Here is a 25,702-nt window from a genome sequence, read left to right as displayed (position 1 = left end):
CCTATTGTCTGATTTGATCCGCGGTCAGTTCGGCTTGACCTCAAAATCGACCGTTAAGCTACCTGCATCCCGATCGGGGAGTCGGCTATACAACGTTAACATACGATAGCCGCTAGCGCAATTTCATTACTTCTTGTATATATATATATATATATATATATATATATATATATATATATATATATGTGTGTGTGTGTGTGTGTGTGTGTGTGTGTGTGTGTGTGTGTGTGTGTGTGTGTGTGTGTGTGTGTGTGTGTGTGTGTGTGTGTGTGTGTGTGAGTGTGTGTGTGTGTGTGTGTTTGTGTGTGTGTGTGAGTGTGTGTGTGTGTGTGTGTTTGTGTGTGTGTGTGTGTGTGTGTGTGTGTGTGTGTGTGTGTGTGTGTGTAGAATTAAAGTAAATACTGAGTATCCATACTCAGTTCCATGATGTACATAGACGTAAATAAACGAACACAAGATGTTAGAAAAATAAGTGTAATACATATTGTTGGTAACCGCCATCATTTGAATTATAAGTGTAAAATACATTGTTGGCAGCCGCCACAATTTTCTTCGTCACCTCCGTTGATGGAAAGCACCAGTCACGGCGGCGACACAATAAAGACCAGCAACCACTAAGAGTTTATGTCCAAAGTCTCCAATCAATATAGAACAACAGAAGTCTACACTCAACATTATCATAATGAGGTTGCTGCCCTCCAACGAATTGGTTGTGGTGTTGTCTTACACATTCCGGTTGCCACCAGTTTTTACAACACTTAATATTTTTTTCATAAAGGTGATAATATATTTATCTTTATAGTTCATATGTTTTATTGGTCGTGCATAAGTCCATTTTAGTGTTTAGTAAATATGTTATATTCTAATACAAAGAAATTGTGGAATTATAAATAATTTTACACTCGTACTTCATTAAAACAGCTGTCATAAATTGGATGGGATATATGTATATATATATATATATATATATATATATATATATATATATATATATATGTATATATATATATTGTGTATATATATATATATATATATATACATGTACATATATACATATATGTTTGAGGAGGATGGAAGAATAAGACACGGTCTAGGGCCGAGTTCATTCCTGACCGGTTTCGCTTAGAGCTTCTTCAGAGGAATAATACTCCTGAATAAAGCTGACGATATTGTAGCGATGCTACTTTTGGCGAAGAGAAAGAGGTTATGGTGAGTTCGTCTCCTTTATTGTAAGGTACGAGTGAACTGATTTTACATGCGGCGGAAGCCGGTATATATACTACTCGTGGGCCAGTTACCTGTGGTGCGTAATTAGATAATTACCCTGGGTCGGGTCAAGCAAGCTCAATGTTGGCAGAGAGCGTCAGGTCGTCAGTCACGTTTTCTGCCACGTGGCTGTACAATACTCCCCTCTTAAACTTGCCTTGGCTTAAGGGGGCGTCCTGCACGTGAGAATTTGGTGGGCGGAGTGTCGAGGTGTGCAGGTTTTAGGCGGTCGATGGAAACCCATTCTGGCCTGCCTATGATGGAGATGCGGAAGGTCTTGTCTTTACGTTCAAGGACAAGATGAGGGCCAGTGTAGGGACGGGTGAGTGGTGGGTATGAGCGTCCGTCCTCAGGAAAACGTGCGTTGAGGTGTGGAGGTATTTTGGGAGGTATTCTTTCACCTCCCGGTGATGTGTCGGCACGCATGGGGCAAATTTGCCGACAGTGCGTCGAAGCTGTTGCAGGCTCTCGGGAGACTCCTGTGGAGGGAAGAATTCTGCGGGCACGACGAGAGTTTGGCCGAAGACCATCTCTGCTGGAAACACGTTGAGGTCGTCCTTGATGGCTGTCCGAAGGCCAAGGAGTATCCATGGTAGCTGGGGTAGCCAGGAGCCGTTGTTGCAGCGTGCCATAAGAGATGCTTTGAGTGAGCGGTGGGTTCGCTCGACCATGCCGTTGGCTGCGGGGTTGTAGGAGGTAGTGTGGTGGACTGTAGTACCCAGGATTTCAGCAAGAGAGTGCCACAGCCGTGACGTGAAGCAAGTTCCTCGGTCGGAGGTGACGTGTTCCGGAAGGCCAAATCTGGCTATCCATCCACTGAGAAGCGCTGTAGTGGGGATGACCTCCAACCAGCGGGTCGATCTATCGATGGCGGTGAAGAGGTAACGATGGCCTTCCGACAGGGGGAGTGGGCCGACGACGTCGACATGAATGTGTGCGAAGCGTCGTCGGGGCTGATGGAATGATCCGATGCCTGATTCAGTGTGGCGATGAATTGAGAGATGAGGTGTCCCAAAAATGGGACAGACTTTTTTCCGAAGCTGCATTTGTCAAAGCGGACAACGAGGCCGTTGTCCTGGAGACGCACGAGGATGGTCCGCAGGTGTCGGAGGAGCTGTTCAGGAGAGTTGGAGAAGACCAGAATATCGTCGACGTAGCAGACGCAGAAGTCGAGGTCGCCGAGGATGCTGTCCATTAGGCGCTGGAAGGTCGCACCTGAGTTGCGCAAGCCGAAGCAGGAGTAATTAAAGGTGTACGTCCCGAAGGGGGTGGTGATGGCGGTCTTCGGGATGTCGTCTGTATGCACCGGAACTTGGTAGTAGCCCTTCAGGAGGTCCAGTGTCGAAAAGATCTTGGCGCCGTTGAGGTATGTGGTGACGTCGGCGATGTTTGGGAGTGGGTAGTGGTCAGGTTCCGTCATCATGTTCAGCCGCCGGTAGTCTCCACAGGGGCGCCAGGAACCATCGTTCTTCTTGACGAGGTGGAGAGGTGAGGACCAAGGGCTGGAGGCCTTTTGGCATAGGCCTAGTCTCTCCATCTCTTGGAAGGTTTTCTTGGCGACGGCGAGTTTCTCGGGCGGTAGGCGGCGGTATTTGGCAAATACCGGGGGCCCAGACGTCTTGATGTAGTGGTACACGCCATGTTTAGCTGGCGTCTGTGGTGTCTGTCGCAGCTCAGGCTTGAAGACGTCGGGGAATTCCGTGAGCAGGTGGGCGTAGGGCATTCTAGCGTCGATGGTGGCGACCGTGGTTGGCTGTGGCGCGATTTGCAGGGGCGTCGAGACGGATGCGGTTACGCAGACTAGACGGCTGTTGGCGACGTCGACCAGTAACCTGTAATGAGCGAGGAAGTCAGCACCGAGAAGGGGCGTCTTGGTGTTTGCCAGGATGAAGTTCCATGAGTAGTGGCGACTCCCAAAGGTGAGGTTCAGGCGTTTCCGTCCGTAGGTAGCTATGGTAGTGCCGTTAGCTGCGACTAGCCTAACGCCAACGTCCTTGGGGACCCGGCGTTCTGCAGCGGATGCAGGAATTATGGACCTGCAAGCACCAGTGTCGACAAGAAAGCGACGTTTAGAGGCCTTGTCGTTGATGTAGAGGCCCGTTGCGCCTGTAGGGGCCACCGTGATGGACGGTGACCCATTCAAGCGTTTTTTTGTCCATGTACATCCTGGTTGGCATTTCTTGGCGAAGGTGCCGAACCTTGTGTGGTAGTAGCACAGGTGCAGAGCGGGGGTGGTCCGGCGTCGCTGCCTTTGCTGGTGTTGTTGGCGCCTGTTGGCTGGCGATGCTGCTGCGGCGAAGATTTCGTCCGTGGCGTCGTCCGTAGCACAGACATCCTGACTCCTTGCTGCGGCGGCGTGGGCATCGGCGAGATGGTCCGCCTTCCGTGAAACTTCGTCGGTGGTCATTTCCTCGGCGTTGCCAAGGGCGGATCGGACGGGCACTGGGAGGCGCATGAGCCACAATTGACGAAGCATATCGACGTCCCTGCTGGTTCCGTTGGCTGTGTTTGGGAGGCGGGCGATGGACATCATCTCGAGGTATGCTGTACTTGGTTTAATGTCCCCCAGTGGCTGTTGGGAGAGTTGGAGGATTTTTGCGGCTCTGGAGGCTGCTGACGGCGTAAATTCCTGAAGCAGGTACTGTTTCAGAACGTCATACTGGATAACGCCGTCGTGTTGATCAAGCCATTGGGAGATGAGTGGGAACACATCTTCGGGGATCGCCTCGAGAACGTAGTCTGCCTTCGTTTGGGACGCGCTGATTTTGCGCAGGCGGAACTGAATCTCTGTTCGTCGAAACCAGGAGGGGGCATCGATCGTAGAGAAAGGCGGCAGCTTCAAGGAGACGGCGTTGACGATGATGGTAGCGGGCAGCGGGGCGTCGGGGCTGGCGTCGGGGGTGGCGGCGGTAGATGGGTCCATTGTCGCTCCGAATGGTCACCAGTGTAGCGATGCTACTTTTGGCGAAGAGAAAGAGGTTATGGTGAGTTCGTCTCCTTTATTGTAAGGTACGAGTGAACTGATTTTACATGCGGCGGAAGCCGGTATATATACTACTCGTGGGCCAGTTACCTGTGGTTCGTAATTAGATAATTACGCTGGGTCGGGTCAAGCAAGCTCAATATTGGCAGAGAGCGTCAGGTCGTCAGTCACGTTTTCTGCCACGTGGCTGTACAATATACACAACTACAGTGCACATGATGAGAGAACAAAAACAGGAGTGGTAATAGGTTTCTTCTCCAGAGCACTGGGGATTTGCAGTCAGAAGTTCTTTGACGAAGAATTTTCACTCATTAAAACCATTTTTAGGAAATTAGGCCATCCAGAGTTTTTTTTTTCCACCTCTCTCAAGAAAGCACAAAACATCAGACGACGTAAGTACCCAGTCAAACAGGACACACAATATTCTGGAATCTAGTCTCACACGCTCACTTGGAGCCGCATTACGGTCGCTTTATCTGGAAATTATTAGTGTCACAGGTAAGAAAACAAGACACTTGGTAACACTAACTACGAAAATAAGTAACGACCTAAATGTAATCTACAAGATCCCCTGTAGCAAATATAAGAAGGCGTACTTTGGCGAGAGCCATAGAGGTCTCCAAAAGAGAATAAGGGAACACAAGGCGGATTTGAGAAACCATCGCCTCTCAAATGCGCTGGTGGGCCACGTAGACAAAGAAGATCATCTACCCAACTGGCAAGAGGCAAAAGTGTTAAGAAAAGGCCTAGCAAGGAAACAGAGAAAGGTAATTGAGGCCTTATACATAGCTACCGAAGACAACATGAACCAAAAAGTAGGGGACATAAAATGGTAAAGATACATAGGGAAATACGGAGCTATCAGGAGCAAGACAAAGACGGCGCCAACTTAGATTGGTGGAGAAATATCCGATGATCTTTTGTCCAGTAGGTTCCACACTCCCATTTTACACTCACATCAGTTTTTTTTTTTTTTTTTTTTTTTTTTTTTTTACACTTTTGCTCATTTTAATACATGATTTGGGAAACACATTTTATCTTAATTTAGTTTTCAATAGATTAATTTTCAGTAGGTTAATCAATTAAAAATTTATTCATTTGCAGGTCTCTGTCCACCCACCCGCGTCCCCTGCCTAGTTAATGGGATTGTGGTGTCGGGTCTACTATGTATACCGCTAGCTTCATCCAGGAGTATCATTCCTCTTGCCTCTTGCACATGAATAACTGTAGTGACCTCATTTCCGACGAGACTGTTGATCTCTCTCAGTTAGATAAAGATGATCCTCTTATCTGACCCATCGTTTTGGAGGAGGTAAAGGGGGTTATCTCGGCTTTAAAATTCAAATCCCCTGGCCCTTCAGGCATCGATGCGCACCTATTCAAACGTATGCCATACAACATAATCTCACACATGACGGCACTATACAATAGCTCACTAGCCTCTGGGTACTTCCCACAAGTTTTCAAGGCCTCCCATACCATCCTCATTCCCAAACCCCAGAAATCCGCTCCCCCGTTTCATACCGGCCAATCTCCCTTCTGGAGTACTTTGATAAGGTGTTTGAGCACGTCCTCTGCCGCCGCCTAACCGGGTACCTGGAGACGGAGAATGTGCTGAGGGACTGCTAGTTTGGTTTTCGGCCGGGACGCGGTGCAGACGACGTTATTTCCATGATCACTCAATGGGTTCAAAGACCGCCATACGGTCGTCCTGGTAAGACCATTTGGGTTTGTAAGGATGTGGTAAAAGCATTCGATACTGTCTGGCATGAAGGCCTTAAGTACAAATTGTACCACAATTTCGACTTTGCCCTGCCGTTCACAAGGTTGCTCTGCAACTACCTGGATGACAGGACAATAAGAATAAAGTGGCAGGGCTGTCTGTCCCGACCTTTTATGCCGATGGCTGGAATACCACAAGGGTCAGTCCTTGCCCCCACTTTGTACAATCTACATACAAATGACCTGCCAGAGCCGGCTTACCCACGCAACCGAGCACTTACTCTTTCGTATGCGGACGACACTAATCACATTAGATGAGAACAAAACGCTACAGGGAGCGTTACACGTAATGCAAAACATATTAGACGGGGCATCGATACTTGAAACACGCCGATATTTTAACCCCAAAAATAATGCTGTTGGCTTGGAGATTAGTCCAGAAACCTAAGTCTGTTTTTACAAAGGATTACAAAGGCGGAGCATGCCGACAGGAGACCTTTTGATCCATATCTAGGTGGGATGCGAGAAAAAATCATAATAATGATAAAATAATAAATAAAAACTATAATAATGTAAATAACAAATAAAATACATAAATAAATGCATAGGTATAGTTAGATAATAAACAAACAGGTAAATAGTATATAATAATAAATTGACATATAATTAATAATAAATGAAAATCAAACAGACAAATGAAACAAAACAAAAACAAATAATATAAGATAAATTATAATCATTACAGCATCTTCCTTAGGTGTTTATCTAAATGATTCTTAAAGCTTCGAACTGAACTACATTGCACTACCTGTGCAGGAAGTTTATTCCATTCATTAACTACACGGTTGGCAAAGTTGTTTCTACCTACTTCCAAATTGAATCTATTTCCGGACAGTTTGAGACCATTGTTTCTTGTCTGATTCTCATTCAATGTGAAAAATTTGTCACTTTTGATGTCAATTCCCTTTCGAATCTTAAAGACCTGTATCAAGTCACCTCTGAGTCTACGCTTTTTTAGGGAAAACAGATTCATATGTTTTAGTCGATTTTCGTATGATTTATTTTTGATATTTGGAATCAGTTTTGTGGCTCGCCGTTGTACTTTTTCCAGTCTGTCAATGTCTTTAATGAGATTCGGTGACCATACGGAAACAGCATATTCCAAATGTGGACGAACTAACGATTTATATAGCTTGTTAATGAGTGATGGACTTTTGAAGCCAAAAGATCGCGCAGTCAGTCCTAGAATCTTATTTGCTTTCTCAGAGGCTGAAATACACTGCTTGGATGATTTGAGGTCGTTACTGATAATTACGCTGAGATCTTTTTCACTATCCACTTTTGTTAACGAATTTCCAAATAACTTGTAATCGTACTTACTGTTATTTTAACCTATGTGCATTACCTTGCATTTACTTGTGTTAAATTTCATTAGCCACTTTTCAGACCATTGCTGTAATCTATCTAAATCTTCTTGAATATCTAATTGGTTTGAGTGATCATTTGCCACTCCGCACAGTTTTGTATCATCAGCAAATTTGGAAACAGTAGATTTTAGTCCATGGTCTATATCATTTATATATACTATGAATAGAAGTGGTCCAAGAACGGAACCCTGAGGAACTCCACTTGTAACATTTTTCCATCTAGAAGTTTTTCCATTTAAAACAACTCTCTGTATTCGACCATTCAACCAATTACTAGTCCAACCTAATAGGTTACCACTTATTCCGTGTAAAGCTAATTTAGTAAGTAGTCTTTCGTGTGGGACGGTATCAAAAGCTTTTGCAAAGTCTAGATATATTAAATCTATATTGTTTCTTTTGTCATAATTCGAGATAACTGTGTTATAGAATTCGATTAAGTTAGTCACGCAAGAACGTTTCCGTCTGAAACCATGCTGGCTATCATTTATCAAACGGTTACTTTCTAAATGATGTTCGATAGCATCTCTGATGATAGTTTCCATTATTTTTCCTACGATTGAAGTCAAACTTATAGGCCTATAGTTATTTGGCTTCTTTTTGTCACCTTTTTTGAATATGGGAGTAACGTTAGCTAGCTTCCATTCTGTTGGGACATCTCCGTATATGATGGATTTCTTGAAAATAATTTCTAATGGAACAACAATCTCATTTTTCATTTCCTTTAAGATTCTTGGATGCCAACCGTCAGGCCCTGGTGTTTTATTAACTTTGAGTTTATCTATACATCTTTTATTTTTTTCTTTTGTTATATTTACCGTACCGAGTAAGTTTACCCTAGACTTTTCACAGGGGTAGTTAAATAAAAATCAAATAAATGATTCACTTTGAGGTGTTTCGTTTACGAATACCGAGCTAAAATAATTATTTAAGATATTACACATTCCTTCATTTGAATATTCAAGTTGACCGTCAGCAGATAATAGTGGACCAATGTGATTCCTAACAACCTTTTTATCTCTAATGTAACTATAGAATTCTTTGGGATTCTCTTTGGATTTATCAGTGATGTTCATTTCGTATTGTCGTTTTCTTTTTCTTATTGTCTTTTTTAAATCTCTCTGTATTGATACATAACTTTCATAGTCATTAGATGCACCCGAGCACTTATATTTCTTATAAGCCTGTCTCTTTTTAACAATACTCGTAATTGTATGTAAAATCATATATAATTCACAAATATAATTCAAATCATAAATTCGCACTGATTATGAACTTGTATCATACTCGGGGCGTGGTGGTGGTGGGGGGGGGGGGCTGTGGCCCCCCCTTGTATCCGCGCCTGGTCCTAGGTAGTCCATAGTTCATTCCTCTGAAGAAGCTCTAAGCCTAAACCGGTCAGTAATACACTCGTCCCTAGACCCGTATCTTATTATTCCACCTTCCTCCAACCCGTCACAATGTCTCAACGAATACATACATACAATACATATATATATATATATATATATATATATATATATATATGTGTGTGTGTGTGTGTGTGTGTGTATGCATATATATATATATATATATATATGTGTGTGTGTGTGTGTGTGTGTGTGTGTGTGTGTGTGTGTGTGTGTGTGTGTGTGTGTGTGTGTGTGTGTGTGTGTGTGTGTGTGTGTGTGTGTGTGTGCGTGTGAGCGACGGTTCGCAACTCCCCCGGTTTTATCTGCAAAGCTGTTGTAATGAAGAGGTACCAGCTCTTATATACGTGACCTCTCCCAGTACGTAGATATCAGATATATAAGATCCTGTACCCCCTCGAACGAGCCAGGCAGTTGCGAAACGTTACTCATCTGGAGTACTATTGAAGAAACTCCCCGAAGAGAATTAAAAAGCTATATATATATATATATATATATATATAATATATATATATATATATATATATATATATATATATATATATATATATATATATATATATATATAACTTTATATATATATATATGGGCAGAAGATTTTCCCTTAAGCATACCTTATTGAAGGTGATGGCCCTTTGTGCACTTGTTACTTTCTCAAGAGTATTTTCCATATGCCTTACTATGGACTTATTTTCCTTTGAAAGGAGATTTATGTCTTCACTGTAGGTAGCTATTACTGCTAGATCACGACTTTGGGTGTATACACATATACATACCAACATATTTTATACATACATATGTAGACACACATAGCAAAGTACCTTTCTCTCATCCCATAGCAAAAAAGGGAGTGTGAAAATCCTAATTTAGCTCAATATTATTCTGCGAGCAGAGATTTGTCTCCAAATATAAAATATAAAAGAATTCTGCCTGATTCTGTTCTATAATTAGGCCGATAATGTATACATAGAATTCATCACACCCTCATCAGAGAAATTTGTACATTGTTAGGGGTTGCATTAAGTATACATCACGACTTCTATATGTATAGAAATTGTGACGCCCGATACTTCGTCCGTCGCATCCTGCATTTGCGAGAACTATGAACAACTCACAAGCCCAAAAGCTTAAAAAAGTTGTAATATCATCATATGGCTCCAGAAAGAAATATTTACGCATGGCCAGGTGTATGCTGCATGCTCAAGAACGAGAAACAATAAAATTTTCTTCTTCGCTGTTCAAAAAGAATTAAAGGAAAATATATTTAAAGAAATTTTTTATGAAGTACTATGAAATGAAAACAAAGAAATTAAAACGTGAAGTAGGGTTTTTGTCAAAGTATTATTCCAACCAAACTGGCTTATTCAAATCTCATCAGATTGGTTTGCGAAACTGAACGAAATGTGGAATTTATAAATCTCTACAATAAATTCAACAATACTAAATACTATGATGATTCATTCCAACTTTGAACACGCGTTAGCATGTTGGGAAAAGATAAAAAGTAAAATAAAAGAAAGTATCCCAAAAGTATTGAATATACACATGGCAATTTAGTCAGTACCCTGGCACTGGGAACTCAAAGATATGATCACATTGAATTAATTCACAAAGGATAATAGTCGAGTCATTTTTGGATGGGTCTCGTTAGTCACGCCATGGTAGTGATTTACACAAGATTTTTTTTCTTTCTCTCTTTCTGCGTGCACATGGAGAATTTCGGTGCTACTATAGCGTGAGGTCTACCACACTATAGCGTGAGGTCTACCTCCCGTTAGCGCTATGGCGTGAGGTCTACCATTTCCATACATTACACATATTTTGTACATATGTAGACCTCAGGCTGCACCTGAGTAGGCGACATATGGCGGTAGACCTCACGCTATAGTAGCACCAGAATTTCTATGGTGAATCTATATGGGTTACTTGCATGCTGGTATACATTAATTGATTGCAGGATTAGTGGAAGCTTTCAAACAATGTTCCACAGTACAGCGATCCGCAACGATAACCATTACATATGCAAGTCAAACCAGTGTTTGTGCATTTATCTTACTGTAATATAAAGAAAAAATTTGTACTTGTGGGATTTTGCTTCTTTTTCCAACAGTCATAACTGCTTTTCAATTCACTTACGGTTTTAAATTGTTTACTCCACATTATTATACAGTTAACGCCTCCACCCCTCTCTATTAATCCATTTGATTGTGGTGTTGTCTTACACATTTATTCTAGCTACCACAGTTTTACAAACCTCATAAAGGTGAGAATAAAAGTAATGTTGTATCTCATACCGTTTACTGATTGAGTATAAAATCATGCGAGTGTTCTATGATTTTTTATTTTATTTTCTTACAAATAGTACAATAGGAAATACCTTTACTTTGTTATAAAAGTATTGTTAAAAGGGTAGCCATAAACAGGGTCGTATATATATATATATATATATATATATATATATATATATATATATATATATATATATACATAAATATATATAAATTTCCTCCTTATAAGGAGACTAACCTCGTTTAAGCACATTCCTATGGAAGTAACGTGGGATAGTACTTTTTGAAAAGTAGCTCAGCATTCCTCCATGAGTAGCGATTTGTCTCCATAATGAGACCTCTCCAGTCCCAGAAATATTGAATCCAAAGGACTATGCTGTTTGTAATCTGGTACGGGGACCTCAAAGATATCATTGTATTGAGTTTATTTCCATAGGATAACAGAGTTGACCTGTCTCCATGTGCCGTTCGACAAGTTCAGGCATTTCACGATATCAGGAGACTGCTCGAGTCCATGTGGATGGGTCTCATTAGTTAGCCCCCGGATTTCCTTGCCGGGATGGTGTGGTGCTTAGATTTACTGAAGTATTTTTTCCTTTCTGCGTGTGTATGGAGAGCTTCAATGGTGAAACTATATGGAATACCTGCATGTCGGAGGACATCAGACAGCATTGTCGCAGCGATGACTGGAAAGCTTAATGTTCCTGCCGAAGACAGCCTTTACCTGTTCGACCCCGAGCTGCCCGTAGACATAGACGCAATCGGAGGGGAAGCCGAGAGACCGCAGAGAGTAGAGGCAGGACAGAATCATAGAGGGCCCTCCACACAACAACACCTAGAGGTTAGAGGAGAGAGGTCGGGGATAGTAACTGGCTGTTGGAAAGTGGACTGATACAACAGGTGAAGTATCGAATGCAATGTGTAAACGTTAAAATTATGCTTCTGTAGTTCTTTGGTTACCTTTGAGTTATGCGAAAAAAAAAAATCCCTAACCACCTGAAAGTACAGCAGTCTCCTTCTTGACCCCTTCCGTAGTTATGAACACTAAATATATACCAAAGGCTTCTTCCCCAATACATTGTTTACAAAATCTTGGAGTAATCTTTGTGGTAGTATTGTACTCGACAGACTCTGTGAACAGCACTCCTATTCTTTTGTGTCACCAATTCACCATTTACAGCACAATTCTGTCGAGTTTTAAAACTAAAGTTGTTTGACGAGAAGAATACTCATAAAACTTCCCTTGATGAGGAAGTATCTAAAACTACAGGTTTTATCTCTCTGTCCAAGTCCACACTTTTCTTTTTTACATTTACATTTTATATTTACATAAAAAACTACAATGTCGTTGAAATCATGCTAGAAACATTGTACCATATGTTGCTGAGGACTGACTCAAGTCTATGGTCCATGCCCTTGACCTTTGAAAACTTATGTAATGTACTAGAATTTTCTCTGGTTTTCCAGCTGAGTTCATCTAGCTTACTGGTTTATCTATAAAATCTAACGTTAACTTGCATAAACACATCCAATAACGTCAGTAATGGTAGAAAGTGTTTGATAGAGCTGGCGAAATGTTTTAAACGTACGGACCTATATACCTACCTTGTTTGTGAGTCCATTTGGTTTGCTCACGTGTCTGCTGATCATAGATGTGTCAATGTAGCCTTCCTCTCCAGCCCAATCCTCAGGAGGATCACCCAAGGTATAAACCATACGGAAACGCTCACATGCTTCTTCTGCAGACAAATTAATATTTACAGAGAATCCAGGAATAAGTTCAATGCATATTTAGTAGCGTCTGTAAATGACCTTTTCACAATCAAGAATCTTGTATGTGAAAGCTGTATTATATACATGGACGTCCGGAGGGGGACAAAGGGTGCCAGTTGCCCCCTCCCGTAGATATCCAGGGTGCGTTTGAAACTTTGCCGGTAAGTCACGTATAATTTCGTTAGATTTTTAAGTTATAGAGTATCAGTGTATGATTAATGAAAGTCAACATAACTCGTGTAGATAATGCAAATATCCTATGCGGCCAATTTGAAGTGTATATCTTGATATAACCCTATACCCTTAACCATAAATGTATAATAGTTTTAATTTTGACCCCTACCAAAATTCCTGCCCCCCTACCAAAATTCTTGCCCCCCCCCCCGCTATAAAAATTCTTGCGGACGCCCATTATCATATAGACAGAACTGTTCGTGATCAAGATATGTTTTGTAGAGCGAATAAATAGCGGGCTTGTCTTATGAAACACTTACAATAAATAATAAAACATGTATAAATGTCACTGTCTGAGCATATTCACCCATAAAATCATGAACACCTTACCATATGAGAAAAGAATCGAGTTAATATGAAAATAAGGAGCAAGTCGTAACGCAAAGATCTATTATCAAAGTTATTAGACATAAATTTGAGGTGGTCGACGGACCGTCTGGAAAAATATGTAAAGTTCTGTCTAGTTTGATTGCAAGAACAATAAGAAAAAGGTATGTGAGTAATGCAAAAAACAATCCTGGTTCCTGAAGGAGACAGAAACAGAGGAATATTTACTAGATGATGGAAAGGTACAGTTAAGTCTTGGGGGTCTGTGGATGTGAAGGCTTTTTACTAGACACTAAATAATATGAGATGAGGATGGAAACAAATGAGCTCGGTAACTAAGTCAGTCAGGTAAAGGAATAGGGACCATGGATCATGGAATCATCTAGGTCATACCCCCAGCTTTTTTTTTGGGGGGGGGGGAGAGCGTGGATGAACGATCTGTTAAATAGTGAAATGATAGTCATGTTCAATAGTGGATATTTCCAGTGAACACATTTGTTAGGGAGATTGCCCTCACTCCTCATACTCCTTCCCTACCTCACCGTCCCACGACCTTTGACCTCTGAGGCCCCCCAAAGGGAATCGCTCGTGGGGCCAGCCGTGTGACTCGTGCCTCCAGGCTGCATCGGATCGACCAAAGCTTCCAGGAGGCCCAAAGGTGGGACAAAGCCTCTTTGAGGAACTTAAGTGCAGTACCACCATCAGTCCCAGCGATGACGCAACCAGAGCCTCACCTGACCACGTGATGAACACTGGATTCATTGAGGAACGCATACCCTTTGTCTTCGTGAGTCAGCAGCAAGAACGTTTTGCGTCCGACTTCTCACACATCGATATTGACCTCGCACCAATTAAGGGTACGGGTCATGACCTGCCCGTGTGTATAAAAATGGACGAACGCCGACAATTCAGATCGCCTCGGAGCTCGCTGGCTTTTTGCTTTCTCATCCCCTCCCCCGCAAGTAGACCAAGTTGGGACACAACTTGATACACATAGTCATCACCTCCCTCACTGTCTCTTACCCTTTTTCTCGCACTTAAAGCGGCCTATCATTATTTGGCGCCTAACATTCAACTCTAAATAAATAAATATTCTCTCCATCAGAATTTGCCTTCAACCAGCCTAACACTTAGCTGCCCAACGCCTGGGGCCTCGATCACCAGCTCTGCTGATTGCTACCAGCTCGATTTGATCTGCCAGATCGTCTGCCGCTCGACTACTGCCAGCTTGATTGCCTCTATTTGATCTGCCAGACTGTCTGCCACTTGATTGTTGCCAGTTCGACTGCCGCCACTTGATCTGCCACCGCTGTCTGCCGCTCGGCTGTTGCCAGCTCGACTGCTGCAACTTGATCTGCCACCGTTGCCCACCAGCTCGACTACCGTTGCTAGCTGCCACGCCTGCCTACTGCCTATACTCTCGCCTACCACAGGTATATTCGTGGACTGCCGCCACCGCCACTAGATCATTTAACAAACTAGGGTTGTGAGCGTCCCCACCTTTACCCAATCACACGCTCAACGGTGTTCAAAAGGTCCAGCACTTCGACTTCGGTAAAGCTAATGACTAGCAACCTCGACTGTCAAGTCCACGACACCTTGGGTGGCCTAACGCCCCACCAGCTAACCACGACCATTTTCAAGTGTCTGTCTTTTCAGGGAGATGTTGCAACCATGTTACCAATGCCACCGTGCGACGTGATCCCAGGACGCGTTCTATGTACGAGATACCCTGAGCAGACTCCTGAGATCCACCAACCCTTCGACGTCACCCAAGATATACAGGACAACTCCAGTCTCAAGGGAGTAGCCGAGCGCCCCGAGGCTTGCTACCTTGTGGCAAACGGACCGCCGCCTGCTGCTATCCTTGCAGTCTGGTGGCAGCTCTACCCTCGCCTTCAAATTCCGTCCCCATCGTGAAGACAATTCCCTTGACAATTTCTTGTCGAGGCTCCACACGCCTTCACTTCCAGCCTCGACTTCCGTGGGGACGTGTTAGGAAGATTGTCCTCACTCCTCGGTCCTCATCACGCCTCCTCCTTCACCTCTTCTCTGGTCTGTCCCAAAACCTTGCCGACCTGCAAGAGGTCCCATGGGGACAAGCTTGCGCTACCCGGCTGCGTGATTCAACCAGATTTCTCTTGAGGCTCATGGATGGGACAAAGCCTCCTTAGTGAAACGCACGTGCAGTTTACCAGCCTACGACGGACCCTGTCGGGTCCCAGTGATGACTAACCAGCGCATCGACCATCCGTGTGACCCAGACAAAGCCTCCTTGAGGAATACACGTGCAGTACTAGCATCGGCCAGCGATAACCTACATCTCGGCCAGCCACGTGAAGATGCACAATGAATTCGTTGAGGAAAGCACGCTCCAATACCTAGTAAGTTTTGCGCCCGACTTCCCACGCATCACACTTTGACCTCACGCCAGTTAAGGGCACAGTTAAGGGCACCTGCCCATGCATATAAAGAACGGACGAACATAGAAGATTCAGGTCGCCCAGCCTGGCTCGCTGTCTCCCTGCTTTCTCACCTACTCCCTCCCCCGCAAGCAGACCAAGTTGGAACACGACTTGATACACAGAGTTGTCACCTCTCTCACCGTCTTTCCCCCTTTTTCTAGCACTTAAAGCGAGTTATCATTATTTGACGCCCAACATTCATCTCTAAATAAATAGATATTCTCTCCATCAGAGTTTGCCTTTAATCAACCTAACAACGTTGTAACTTTTTTGTGGATTTGTCAACGCTCGGAAGGCTCGGGAAGGAAGAGGGGGCTGGCGTTGGTCCAATTTATCGACAAAGTAAGGAAGGGAATTGAAGACTCGGCAACAGAGATGGGCGGAAAGACGGGAACAGTTAACGGAAAAGTAAACAGAAGGGGAAATCGGAAAAGAAATTAATTTTAGATGTTGTTGGTGTTTGCGGTTATGGGTGTGATGTTGTGCATGTGTGTGTGTGTGTGTGTGTGTGTGTGTGTGTGTGTGTGTGTGTGTGCAGCGAGCTGGAAGAAGATAGATGAGATCGACGAAAGATGACCTTGGAGGCAATAAAAGGAAATAGTAGTGAGCCCTAAATGGCCCACTGCAGGCCCGGTGGCTTCACATGAGGATATATTAAACGAGAAATGTATTGAGCCTTGGAGGTGATGGAGAATAGTCATTCCAATGCTGCTATAAAGTAGGATCATACGACTATCGACTATATTCTTTAGAGTAAAGTGTCTATGAACATGTAGCCAAGCCCAATTCAATAAACTGCACGTCAGCCATAGAGACATCGTAATCAATGCAAACAGCTGTCATCACATATCCTAATCTTAAAAGGGCACCTTCGTAAGTCACCAGTGTGCAGCAAACAGGATGGAATCATGGATTTGTGTTCTAATTGGAGGAAGCAACACTAAATCCCATTTCCGGTCTTTCAACCAATTCATCACATGTTGGCGTCTAAAGGGGTTATCACACTGGGCTATTTTCCCTCCAACCTCCTATTCATCGGCGGTAAAGCCCACCTCCAGAACTTTTTACGCTATAATATTGCTATGGAAAACTATTTGATTTTTTCAACAAAAAATACATAGAATGTCATTTGATATGCAGGAGGAAAATTATTTTCCTCCAGTGTATCAGATTTCTTCCCGAAAACTGCGGGCTGCAAATCTGCTCCAACAATCGGAGGAAAAATTGCCCAGTGCAATAACTCCTTTACGTGGACGCGTCTAGAGAGAACTAGAAAAAAAAAAAAAGTGAATACAAACGGGAGTATTTGTCAAGCTCGCTGCGATAGAGTATTTCGTCGGAATTTTCAGAGAAATAGATGAGCACTATCTTGGTGGTGTCCTCAGGGTTGTTCATGATGCACCTGATGAGCTGCAGCCCTGGCGTGATACCACCCCCCGAAGCTAGAATGGTAAGTTCGTCCACCTTGGAGGCTTCGTACTCGAAACCGCCACACGGACCCTGGAACTCTATCTGATCTCCTGCGGGATAATGAAGGATAGATACATTAGATGAGGGATTAATTTGTACTGCAATCTAAAGTTTAAACACCACTGGTCCATATCCCGTTCATGATTAAAATTAAATAAAATGCTGGGTCACTGGGCTCGACTTCGCTGACGTGCGGTGCATAATTTCCTTCGGTTTGCCACGTTCATAACACGAGTATATGCGGCCTTAAAGGTCTACTGAGAAGGTTTTGAATTTATATTTATTTCATGTATGAAAATATAACTTAGAAGAAATGAGAATACTAAAATGTGCGTTTCTAGCATTTTATAGTCTTGATTTTATCCAAATATCATGACCTTGAAAGTGCCTGATAGCAGACGAACTTTTCAATATCGTAGTTACATTTTCCACCGCTAGGGCACTGATGACGTGACAGCTGTTGTTTACATTCTTCAACATGGCCAGCACGCAATACGAAAATGACTTCACATCGAGTAAAGAAAATTTATCGGAAATAGGATGCCCTTTCGTGTTCCAATGTGGGTACTACAAGGACACATGTAACAATATATATATACAATAGACCATGTAAAAAGGTATATTTTTATGAATTTACATGAAAATGAATAATCATAAATTGGTACTTTTATTTTTATCAGGCTGTACAGGTATCTTGCCTATCATAATTTAGTGGAGTGATGTTGGCAACGACTGGGCAAAAGAAATCGCCTGCACCTTCCAGTGTGTGCTAGAGACCGAATTAGGATAAAATGGCCTGCACTGGATGAACATTACACAGGATTTAAATACCCTTCAGCAATGACCTTAGTTCAGATTCTTGGAATTATATTCGGAGTACTATTTGTCCTTGGTATATGAAAAGAGTTCAGTGTTGGACGATTAAACCTGGACCTTTGTTTCTAGATGATGTCAGACTTCTCTTGTTTTTCATACTTGGCCCAGACTGGTTCAGGAACTTTTATGGTGGATTGAAGTTTGTCATCTCTTACAAATTTGTATGGTGGATATTCAGAACGCAACCTCAGTAATTCACCAAGTAAAATCTGTACATATTCTGTAAATGCAAATTTTTTAGGCAAGTCTCAATTTTGGATTGTTCACATTGCTCCAGTAGGAAGTCCTATGCCATTTCACAATTTCGATGCAATATGTAGCACAATAATGCTTCATACACTCATCATATGTTAGATCAACCTTCTCCTTCGACACTCCATAACCTGTTTTGGCTTTGGGATAAGATATAGCCCATTGCACCTCTCCAATTTTTCTATTTTTCTGGTTTTTACATGAATTTTCATTTAAATGAAGGGCAGCAAGTAGTAGTCTGAAAGTGGAAAATTAATCATTATAATTTTCAATCACCATGCATGCATTTTACCATTCTCAATATGAATTCAGCCCCCTTGTGCCTGAATTACTGTAGTGAAATTACATCAAGAGATGTTTCAAGTTACATATGTACTTTCCTTCCTTTCATTGCTTCACACACACACGCACACACACACACACACGACTCGGTGGCGCAGTTGGTCGACTCCGTGGCGCAGTTGGTAGAGCGCTGAACTGCTAGCATGGTGGTGCCCGTAGTACTTGGTTCGAATCCTGCCCAGGGCCGAAATTATTTCGGTACCGCTGCGCTTCGGGTCGTTACTCTGACTCTCGTGGGCGGCGAGTTGGGTGTGTGTGTAAGGTCATAGCATTACCCATAGATCGGACCTACGAGCTCTGAGCTCTCTTCCGGGAGGGGAATAGCTGTCGATCACGAGTCCAACACGTGATCCAAAGACCAAGTGAATACACACACACACACACACACAAAAAGTGCTGGGACTTGGGAGTGAAGAACCACACAACCTTGAGATACAATTCCAGTGCTGATGTTTGTTGACAAGGCAAGAGCTGACCGATATCCCTGAGGAGTGCTTTCTGCGTTACTATGAACTCAAGCTCTTTGTGTGCTTTTGAACCTGAAAGCAAAATGATAAGCAGGCTGCTGTGTGGTGCACGATTGCTAAGCAGATGTATATCTATGAAGCAAGTGCAAAAATAAAAACATGATGCTGTGTTGGCAGTAGCTATTCTCCGTCAACCCGTTTGACATGCCAGTTCCTTGTCAAATGCTTTACTACAATTTGTATTATAATCTACAAGAAACGTCAGGTCCACATTGTCAAAGACTGTTAAATTTTATTACATTGTACAGGAGAGAGGACGAAAATTTGATCAAATCTTTGACAGTGTGAACTGGGCATATTACCTTCTTTCAGCCATTCCTTATCGTCAACGGACATGTGTCAACATGTTGGATATATTTCACCATGACCTTCGTGCTTGTTGACAGGGTCTCGAGTGTACTTTTTTTTCTCGATAAGTTTCGCTTTCAATCCAGGCTTCCATGACTCGTTCCGTCTGCACCGAATGATCCAGTCCTTTTTGCGAACATGATTTTTCGGAAAAGAATGAAAATAAAGTCCATCCGCAGCAGAAAGTTTCGTCGAATCACTGTTGCAATTTGCGGTGACACAATAAACCATTTTCGAGCTAAATACTTGATAAAACCTTGCTAGCACACGAAATATGACAGATCACTGATCAAGTTGAAAGCGCAGCGCGCCATTTTATAGTGCGCGCATATATCATGCATCAGAATGTAAACAGCGCGAGTGACGTCACAGCCGATAGAGCCTTACGATAACAGCCGATGATCAGCGAAACAAAAGTTCGTCTGCTACCGATATTTTACTAGGCCTTTTTATTACATTGCGGATTAAATTAGGATTTATTCTTGCATTATTTGATCAAAAAGTGACAAACCCATACATCTAGCCCATAGAACCCCAATATGATAACCCCCTTACCTGGTTTGAGCGCCTTGAAGTGTTGCGACAAGAGGCCGTGTGTCTCGAAGCGAAGAACGACTTCGATAATGCCGAAGTCGCACGGTCGTGAGATGGGAGACAGATACCGTTCTTGGTTTCGACCGTCCACTCGAACTCTTACCTATGTAAAGAAACTAATTTTATGGGCATACCATCGCAAGACATTTAGATTAAGGTACGGAATATTTGTTCTATTATAAGATTAAGGTACGGAATATTTGTTCTATTATATCCAATTATCTACATTCATCTTTAGTATTATGGCTTTATTGTTTGAAAGTACCCGAAGAAATTGTCCTGGAAGACAACCGGTGTGATCAGAAGGTCGAGGTAAGAGAAACACAAAAGATGCCATCTGTTTGCTGACGTCACATCTGGACTTGAGTGTGAGCGGTGTCCAGGTGGAGGGTGAGAGCCCTGGTTCGTGTTTGACTCCGTCTGCAGTCGTTATAGCCTATATATAAAAAAGTGTATATATATATATATATATATATATATATATATATACATATATATATATATATATATATATATATACATATATATATATATATATATATATATATATACATATATATATATATATATATATATATATATATATGTATATATTTCTTAGTTACATGCACCCATTACTTTTATCTTTTTTATCTACGTAAGTTATTAGTTCCAAATACTATTTATTTTAAAATATAGCCTGTATAACAGGAAAAAATCTTAGCTACATGCACCCATTGCTTTTATTTTGTTTTATCTGTTTCGACTATTCGTTGCAAACGTTATTCATTTCATAACATACGGGGTTCTTACATATATGCACACACGCACACAAACACACACACGTGCAGGCGCTTAACCACTTATTCAGCAGCCTGAGTTCGAGTCCCAACCTAGAAGTAAAAAGGAACACTTCAGTGCAAACCAGGAATTGTGTGTGTGTGTGCGTGTGTGTGTGTGTGTGTGTGTGTGTGTGTGTGTGTGTGCGTGTATAAGGTCATATCATTACCCATAGACTGGGTTATATATGAGCTCTGGGCTCTCATCCGGTGGGGTATTAGCTGTCGATCACGAACCCAACACGTGATTTAAGACTGTGATGAATTTCACACGTGCACACACCAGCGAAAAAAAATACACGGAAGCGACGAGCGATTTCCCTCGGGAAAGTTCCAATGTCGCTCTCGCAAATCCAATTGCGGGAGCGATCCCCCACAAAAAAAGCGCTCCCGCGGCAAGATTCAACGTTTTTCATGCATTATCCATCATTTGGCAATCCCTGAATCCCATCACCATTGATGAAAGGATCAGAGCAAACACAACTTACCCGTGATCAATCATTGCATTATCAATCGATATCATAAACGCAACGCATCAATCAACTTTAATTTGTTGATGTACGTACGTATGTGTACGCGGTATAGCTGCTAGAGTTCAATGGTTTACCTAGCCTAGCTTCGTATCATCTCCATGCGCGCGTATACTAGTACATGTTGACTAGACTCTACACGACTATCGTGCTACATAATGTCGCTAGTTGCGAATTGCATGGTACCTGTATGCAGGGAAGTTCATTGGTTGCATGCAGCTAGCTGCCCAATCAACGCGCTGACTACATGTACAATGCACCATACCCAATACCACATCACCGCATGCATACGTACATTGTACATATGCAAACTCGCTCGAGGTCTAGGAGGGAAACTGGGAAATCCCATTCGTTCGCGTATTTATGAGAAAACAAAATAGAATCAAACGTTTGGTTAGTAATTGAAAGTAAATAAATTTAAGTATAAATATGAACATTTGATAATTATATATTCAGTTCATAAATATGGATCTTTGGATGGAGAATAAAAAATACAAAAATAAGAAATGATTCGTTAGCTAGCTTAGGTTTACGGTAGCTAGGTGTATGTTGTTCGTACGTCATGCCCATTCCAAACTTTCGATGATCGCACATCATGGAGCGATTTCTAATAAAGCTAGTGAAGATGAGTGAAGATGGTTTGCCCTCAAATTCAGTCTTTTCAGAATCGAGGGAGAGTGTTTTGACGGCAGGAACCGCTTCTGGACCAGCAAAGCCAAATTCAAACTCTACGGGAAAACGAAAACCAGTAGAGCATGAATCTACTATACGCTCGTGGAACCTAGATTGGCTTGAAGTGGATCGGGGCAGTGATGGTACTCTAACGGTGTATTGCAAGGCTTGTCGTGCATTTCCACCCCCAACCACTGCCAGTGGAAACAGAGGCGCTGTGTCTGCCGATCAGTTTCAACTGGGAAGCCAACATATTAAGAAATCGAACCTGCAAAAACATGGCTCTGGAAGTATCAAAAATGGCTCAGGTAATTAAAAAAAATGGCTCTGGTGAAATTTAGAAAAATGAAAAATGGCTCTGGGAAAAAAAAGTATTTTTTCCCCTGGCACACACACACACACACGCTCGCGCATACATATATAAGTACTATACCTGTGATATATATGCTGGCGGAGTTGTGTTGAAAGGATTCTCAAAATCACTGTCATGGTTGGGGCGTTTAGATTCACGGCCTCGCTCTTCTGCTTCTGCCTCCGCTATCAGTTGAAGGCCTAGTGCTTTCTTGTCCGAAATTTTCATTTTGTTGAGTTCGTGATGAAGGATACGATTATCGCATTCATGTTGCCTGCATAAGGAATAACGACAGTATGAGTTACCACTGATATAACTTGAGTTTTTAACATCTCATTACACATTAAAATAGGAATCACAGGACTGGGCACCACACAGGGACCACTCAGTCAGCCACGTGCGAGCCAGTCAGTGGGCAGCATTCACGTGGCCAATCAGTTACCAGCAAGCTCGAGCAAATCAACGACAAGCACGCATGGATCAATTAGCGGACAGCGCGCGTTGGTCATTCAGTGGACTATATGCGAGGGCCAATCAAAATTTAGAACGCGCGATCCAACTGACGGCCATCACGCGCTGGCCAATCAGCGGCCAGCACCATCTGCGATTCAATAAGAGTATAACAAGCGTGAGGCAACAAGCGGACAGCACGTGCAGGCCAATAAGGTGTAGCAAGGTTACGCCTTGAAGAATTCGTTTTCTGTAGAAGTACGCGCACCATAAATAAATTTCTGTATTAAAAATTGTCACCCCGCTAGAACTTGCATTATGGATATATAACATTATTAATGGTTTTATGTCTCACATATCTATATGTAAATATCTATAAATGGTTAGAATAGTATTACGTAAACCAATTTATTCGCGGTGCTCCTAAATGTGTATTATATCCTTCCTGCATAAAGAATTATGTCTCACTGAGAAGACAGCAGCTTATGTCACCTATACTCGCATTATTTTACCAATAAACAAGTCGCGAGAAAATTGGAGATTAATACCAATCCCTCACAGACGAGTACCATATTCATTATATAGTAATATTACACTACAAAGGGAAGTGTATGCGCAAGCCAATCCCTGGGGAGGTTGCGCGACCTAATCAAGAACCTGAGAGGCCGACCGGTATATAACGTATCAATTAATGAAGACATTCTGGATGGTTTAAGCAAATATCTTTTTCCCAGAATTGATTTCCATTACTGCCAATAACAACAAAAAATAGAGAAGCTATACAAGAAGAAAATCTAATTGAATACAAAATATTCATGTATGTTCTATAATAGCACAAGTAAAAGTAGACTTTCGTTCTTCAACCTTTTCTCAACACTGGCGAACGTTTTCTACCACTAGATAGAAGAATTTAATTTGGTTTTCTAGTTTATCAGTCCAACTGACCTATCTATCAAACCTACCGGTAATGTTCTTAGGTATAAGCAATGAAGATAATGAAACTCAGCTTTCTAATGACAGAAAGTGTTTGCTAAGGCTCGCGAAAGGTTTTGAAAGTACAGCCCTAAAACTCACCACAGGTCAAGTGCGGTATAGCCCATGAGGGAGGCCTTGCCTATGAGATGACGAACCACTTCATTGGAGAGGGCCATGAGCCAACCAGCCTTTCCATCGCGGAGGAGCCGTTCTAGTCCAAGGTCTGTCTGTAGGAAAAAGGAGTAGGACGGGGGAAAAAAGAGTAACAGAATTTCTACTAGGAATACACGGATTCCAAGAAAAAAATTAACATATCTGAAATAGTATTAATATAGTAACAAAATAGCAATGAATGAATGTATAGCAATGTCTTGAGATTCGCAAAGCTGATTTGGGAGAACTCACTCCTTAACAGTGATACCGTGATACCAGGCAAATAAAACCTCGTTTGGCACCAGTTATCAAGTGCACATTTTTCTCCAAATATTCCATAAAGTGTACTTCAGTGGTAAAGCCCTGTAGTTGAATGAGTCCTCTATGTCTCCCTTTATGTGTATAGGTTCTACGTCTTCTAATTTCCAATTATAAGGATTTCCCTTGCCTTAACTCCCATATAGCTTATATCTTCGGTACACTTCTTTATTGACAATCCAATCTAACCCGTTCCCTCTTCCAACTTTTTAGAACCTCTCTCTTTGTTTCTATGTAGTCTCTTCCCTTTCGTAGACTTTTGATTAACTGGGAATATGTGGCGCTTTAATCATAAAAGGATATGATATAATTTTCTGGTGTTAAATCGATAATGACATCTATGGTGCTATCTTCATCCATCGTAGTCTCTGTCTTTAGTTCTTGTTTAGCATTGTTCTCAGGTGTATGTTATCTTGTATCGTCCCACCTTAATCTAGCTTGAATAGTTAACTTTCCATGAGTGTGAGAGGAATTAAGTTTGAATAATGATGCGTTTTAGAAATTAGTTTTGTGTAGGCATAACGAATGCACTATGATTCTTGCCTTGAAGACGATATTTCTTCCCACTTTATGCCCAATTCCACAAGGTAAGGACGTGTGTCTTCCCTTATATTGGAATCAAAATTAACACCCTGATATGCGAAATCTTCTTGGACATTGTCACGACCTACCTATACGCCAAACTAGTCGCGAAACGAAGAGAAAATTAAATTAGTAATAAGGCCATGCGCTGTTCGGACGAATGGCAGAGTTCAGTCAAGATAATTAAACTTTGTTCAACTTAAATATTATTACACGAACAAAAATAACACATACAACATAAATGGGCATAGAATGGGAGCTTACGTTTCTAGGATGGCAAAACGTAAATAAAGCGATAGCTTAAAGACCTCCAACCAATGGTAAATCTGAGTGAGCTTTCCCGCCAAATTATGTTACGTTTCAGAGCTTGGCATCATCTGACAGTACGTAATGAGGAACGCTCCAACCGACGGGGATTGCACAATGCTTAATATTTTAAGAAATACACATTAATATTATGAAATACAATACAAATTACATCATATTCACGCAATACGTGCCTAAAATCACAAAAAGGAGACTTTATTTATACAAAGGCGTGACACAGCACAA

At 42.1% G+C, this 25,702-nt stretch overlaps 2 protein-coding genes across 2 annotated transcripts in view; both read right to left on the bottom strand.

Moving 5' to 3' along the window:
• Positions 1–555: 555 nt before the first annotated feature.
• Positions 556–4,189, bottom strand: LOC143026728 (uncharacterized). Its single transcript, XM_076187498.1, has 2 exons — positions 3,430–4,189; positions 556–614 (listed from the first exon to the last, which is right to left on the bottom strand). Exons 1-2 carry the CDS (start codon positions 4,187–4,189, stop codon positions 556–558), a joined length of 819 nt encoding a protein of 272 aa, XP_076043613.1.
• A 6,930-nt stretch (positions 4,190–11,119) lies between these two features.
• The window catches only part of LOC143026975 (uncharacterized), a 34,860-nt gene continuing 20,277 nt past the window's right edge, over positions 11,120–25,702 (bottom strand). The window contains exons 9-15 of the mRNA XM_076187772.1: positions 24,197–24,324; positions 22,754–22,946; positions 20,566–20,736; positions 20,262–20,403; positions 17,190–17,411; positions 12,698–12,831; positions 11,120–11,927 (exon numbers count right to left, since the gene is read on the bottom strand). Of these exons, the coding sequence (XP_076043887.1) occupies positions 11,754–11,927; positions 12,698–12,831; positions 17,190–17,411; positions 20,262–20,403; positions 20,566–20,736; positions 22,754–22,946; positions 24,197–24,324 (1,164 nt within the window). The 3' untranslated portion in view covers positions 11,120–11,753. The remainder of the gene's footprint in view (positions 11,928–12,697; positions 12,832–17,189; positions 17,412–20,261; positions 20,404–20,565; positions 20,737–22,753; positions 22,947–24,196; positions 24,325–25,702) is intronic.

Source organism: Oratosquilla oratoria, chromosome 7, assembly GCF_046742065.1.
Source record: "Oratosquilla oratoria isolate Oo_2021 chromosome 7, ASM4674206v1, whole genome shotgun sequence".
NCBI lineage: Eukaryota > Metazoa > Arthropoda > Malacostraca > Stomatopoda > Squillidae > Oratosquilla > Oratosquilla oratoria.
Note: the sequence above shows the minus strand (reverse complement) of the source record. Positions and strands in the feature narration are given on the sequence as shown.

Excerpts from the sequence above, each read along its gene's own strand:
- LOC143026728 (XM_076187498.1), bottom strand. The coding sequence starts at position 4,189 with ATGGACCCATCTACCGCCGCCACCCCCGACGCCAGCCCCGACGCCCCG. Across the intron at positions 615-3,429 it reads CAAGAAATGCCAACCAGGAT|TGGTTGCTGGTCTTTATTGT; the intron begins GTACATGGACAA and ends ATAAACTCTTAG.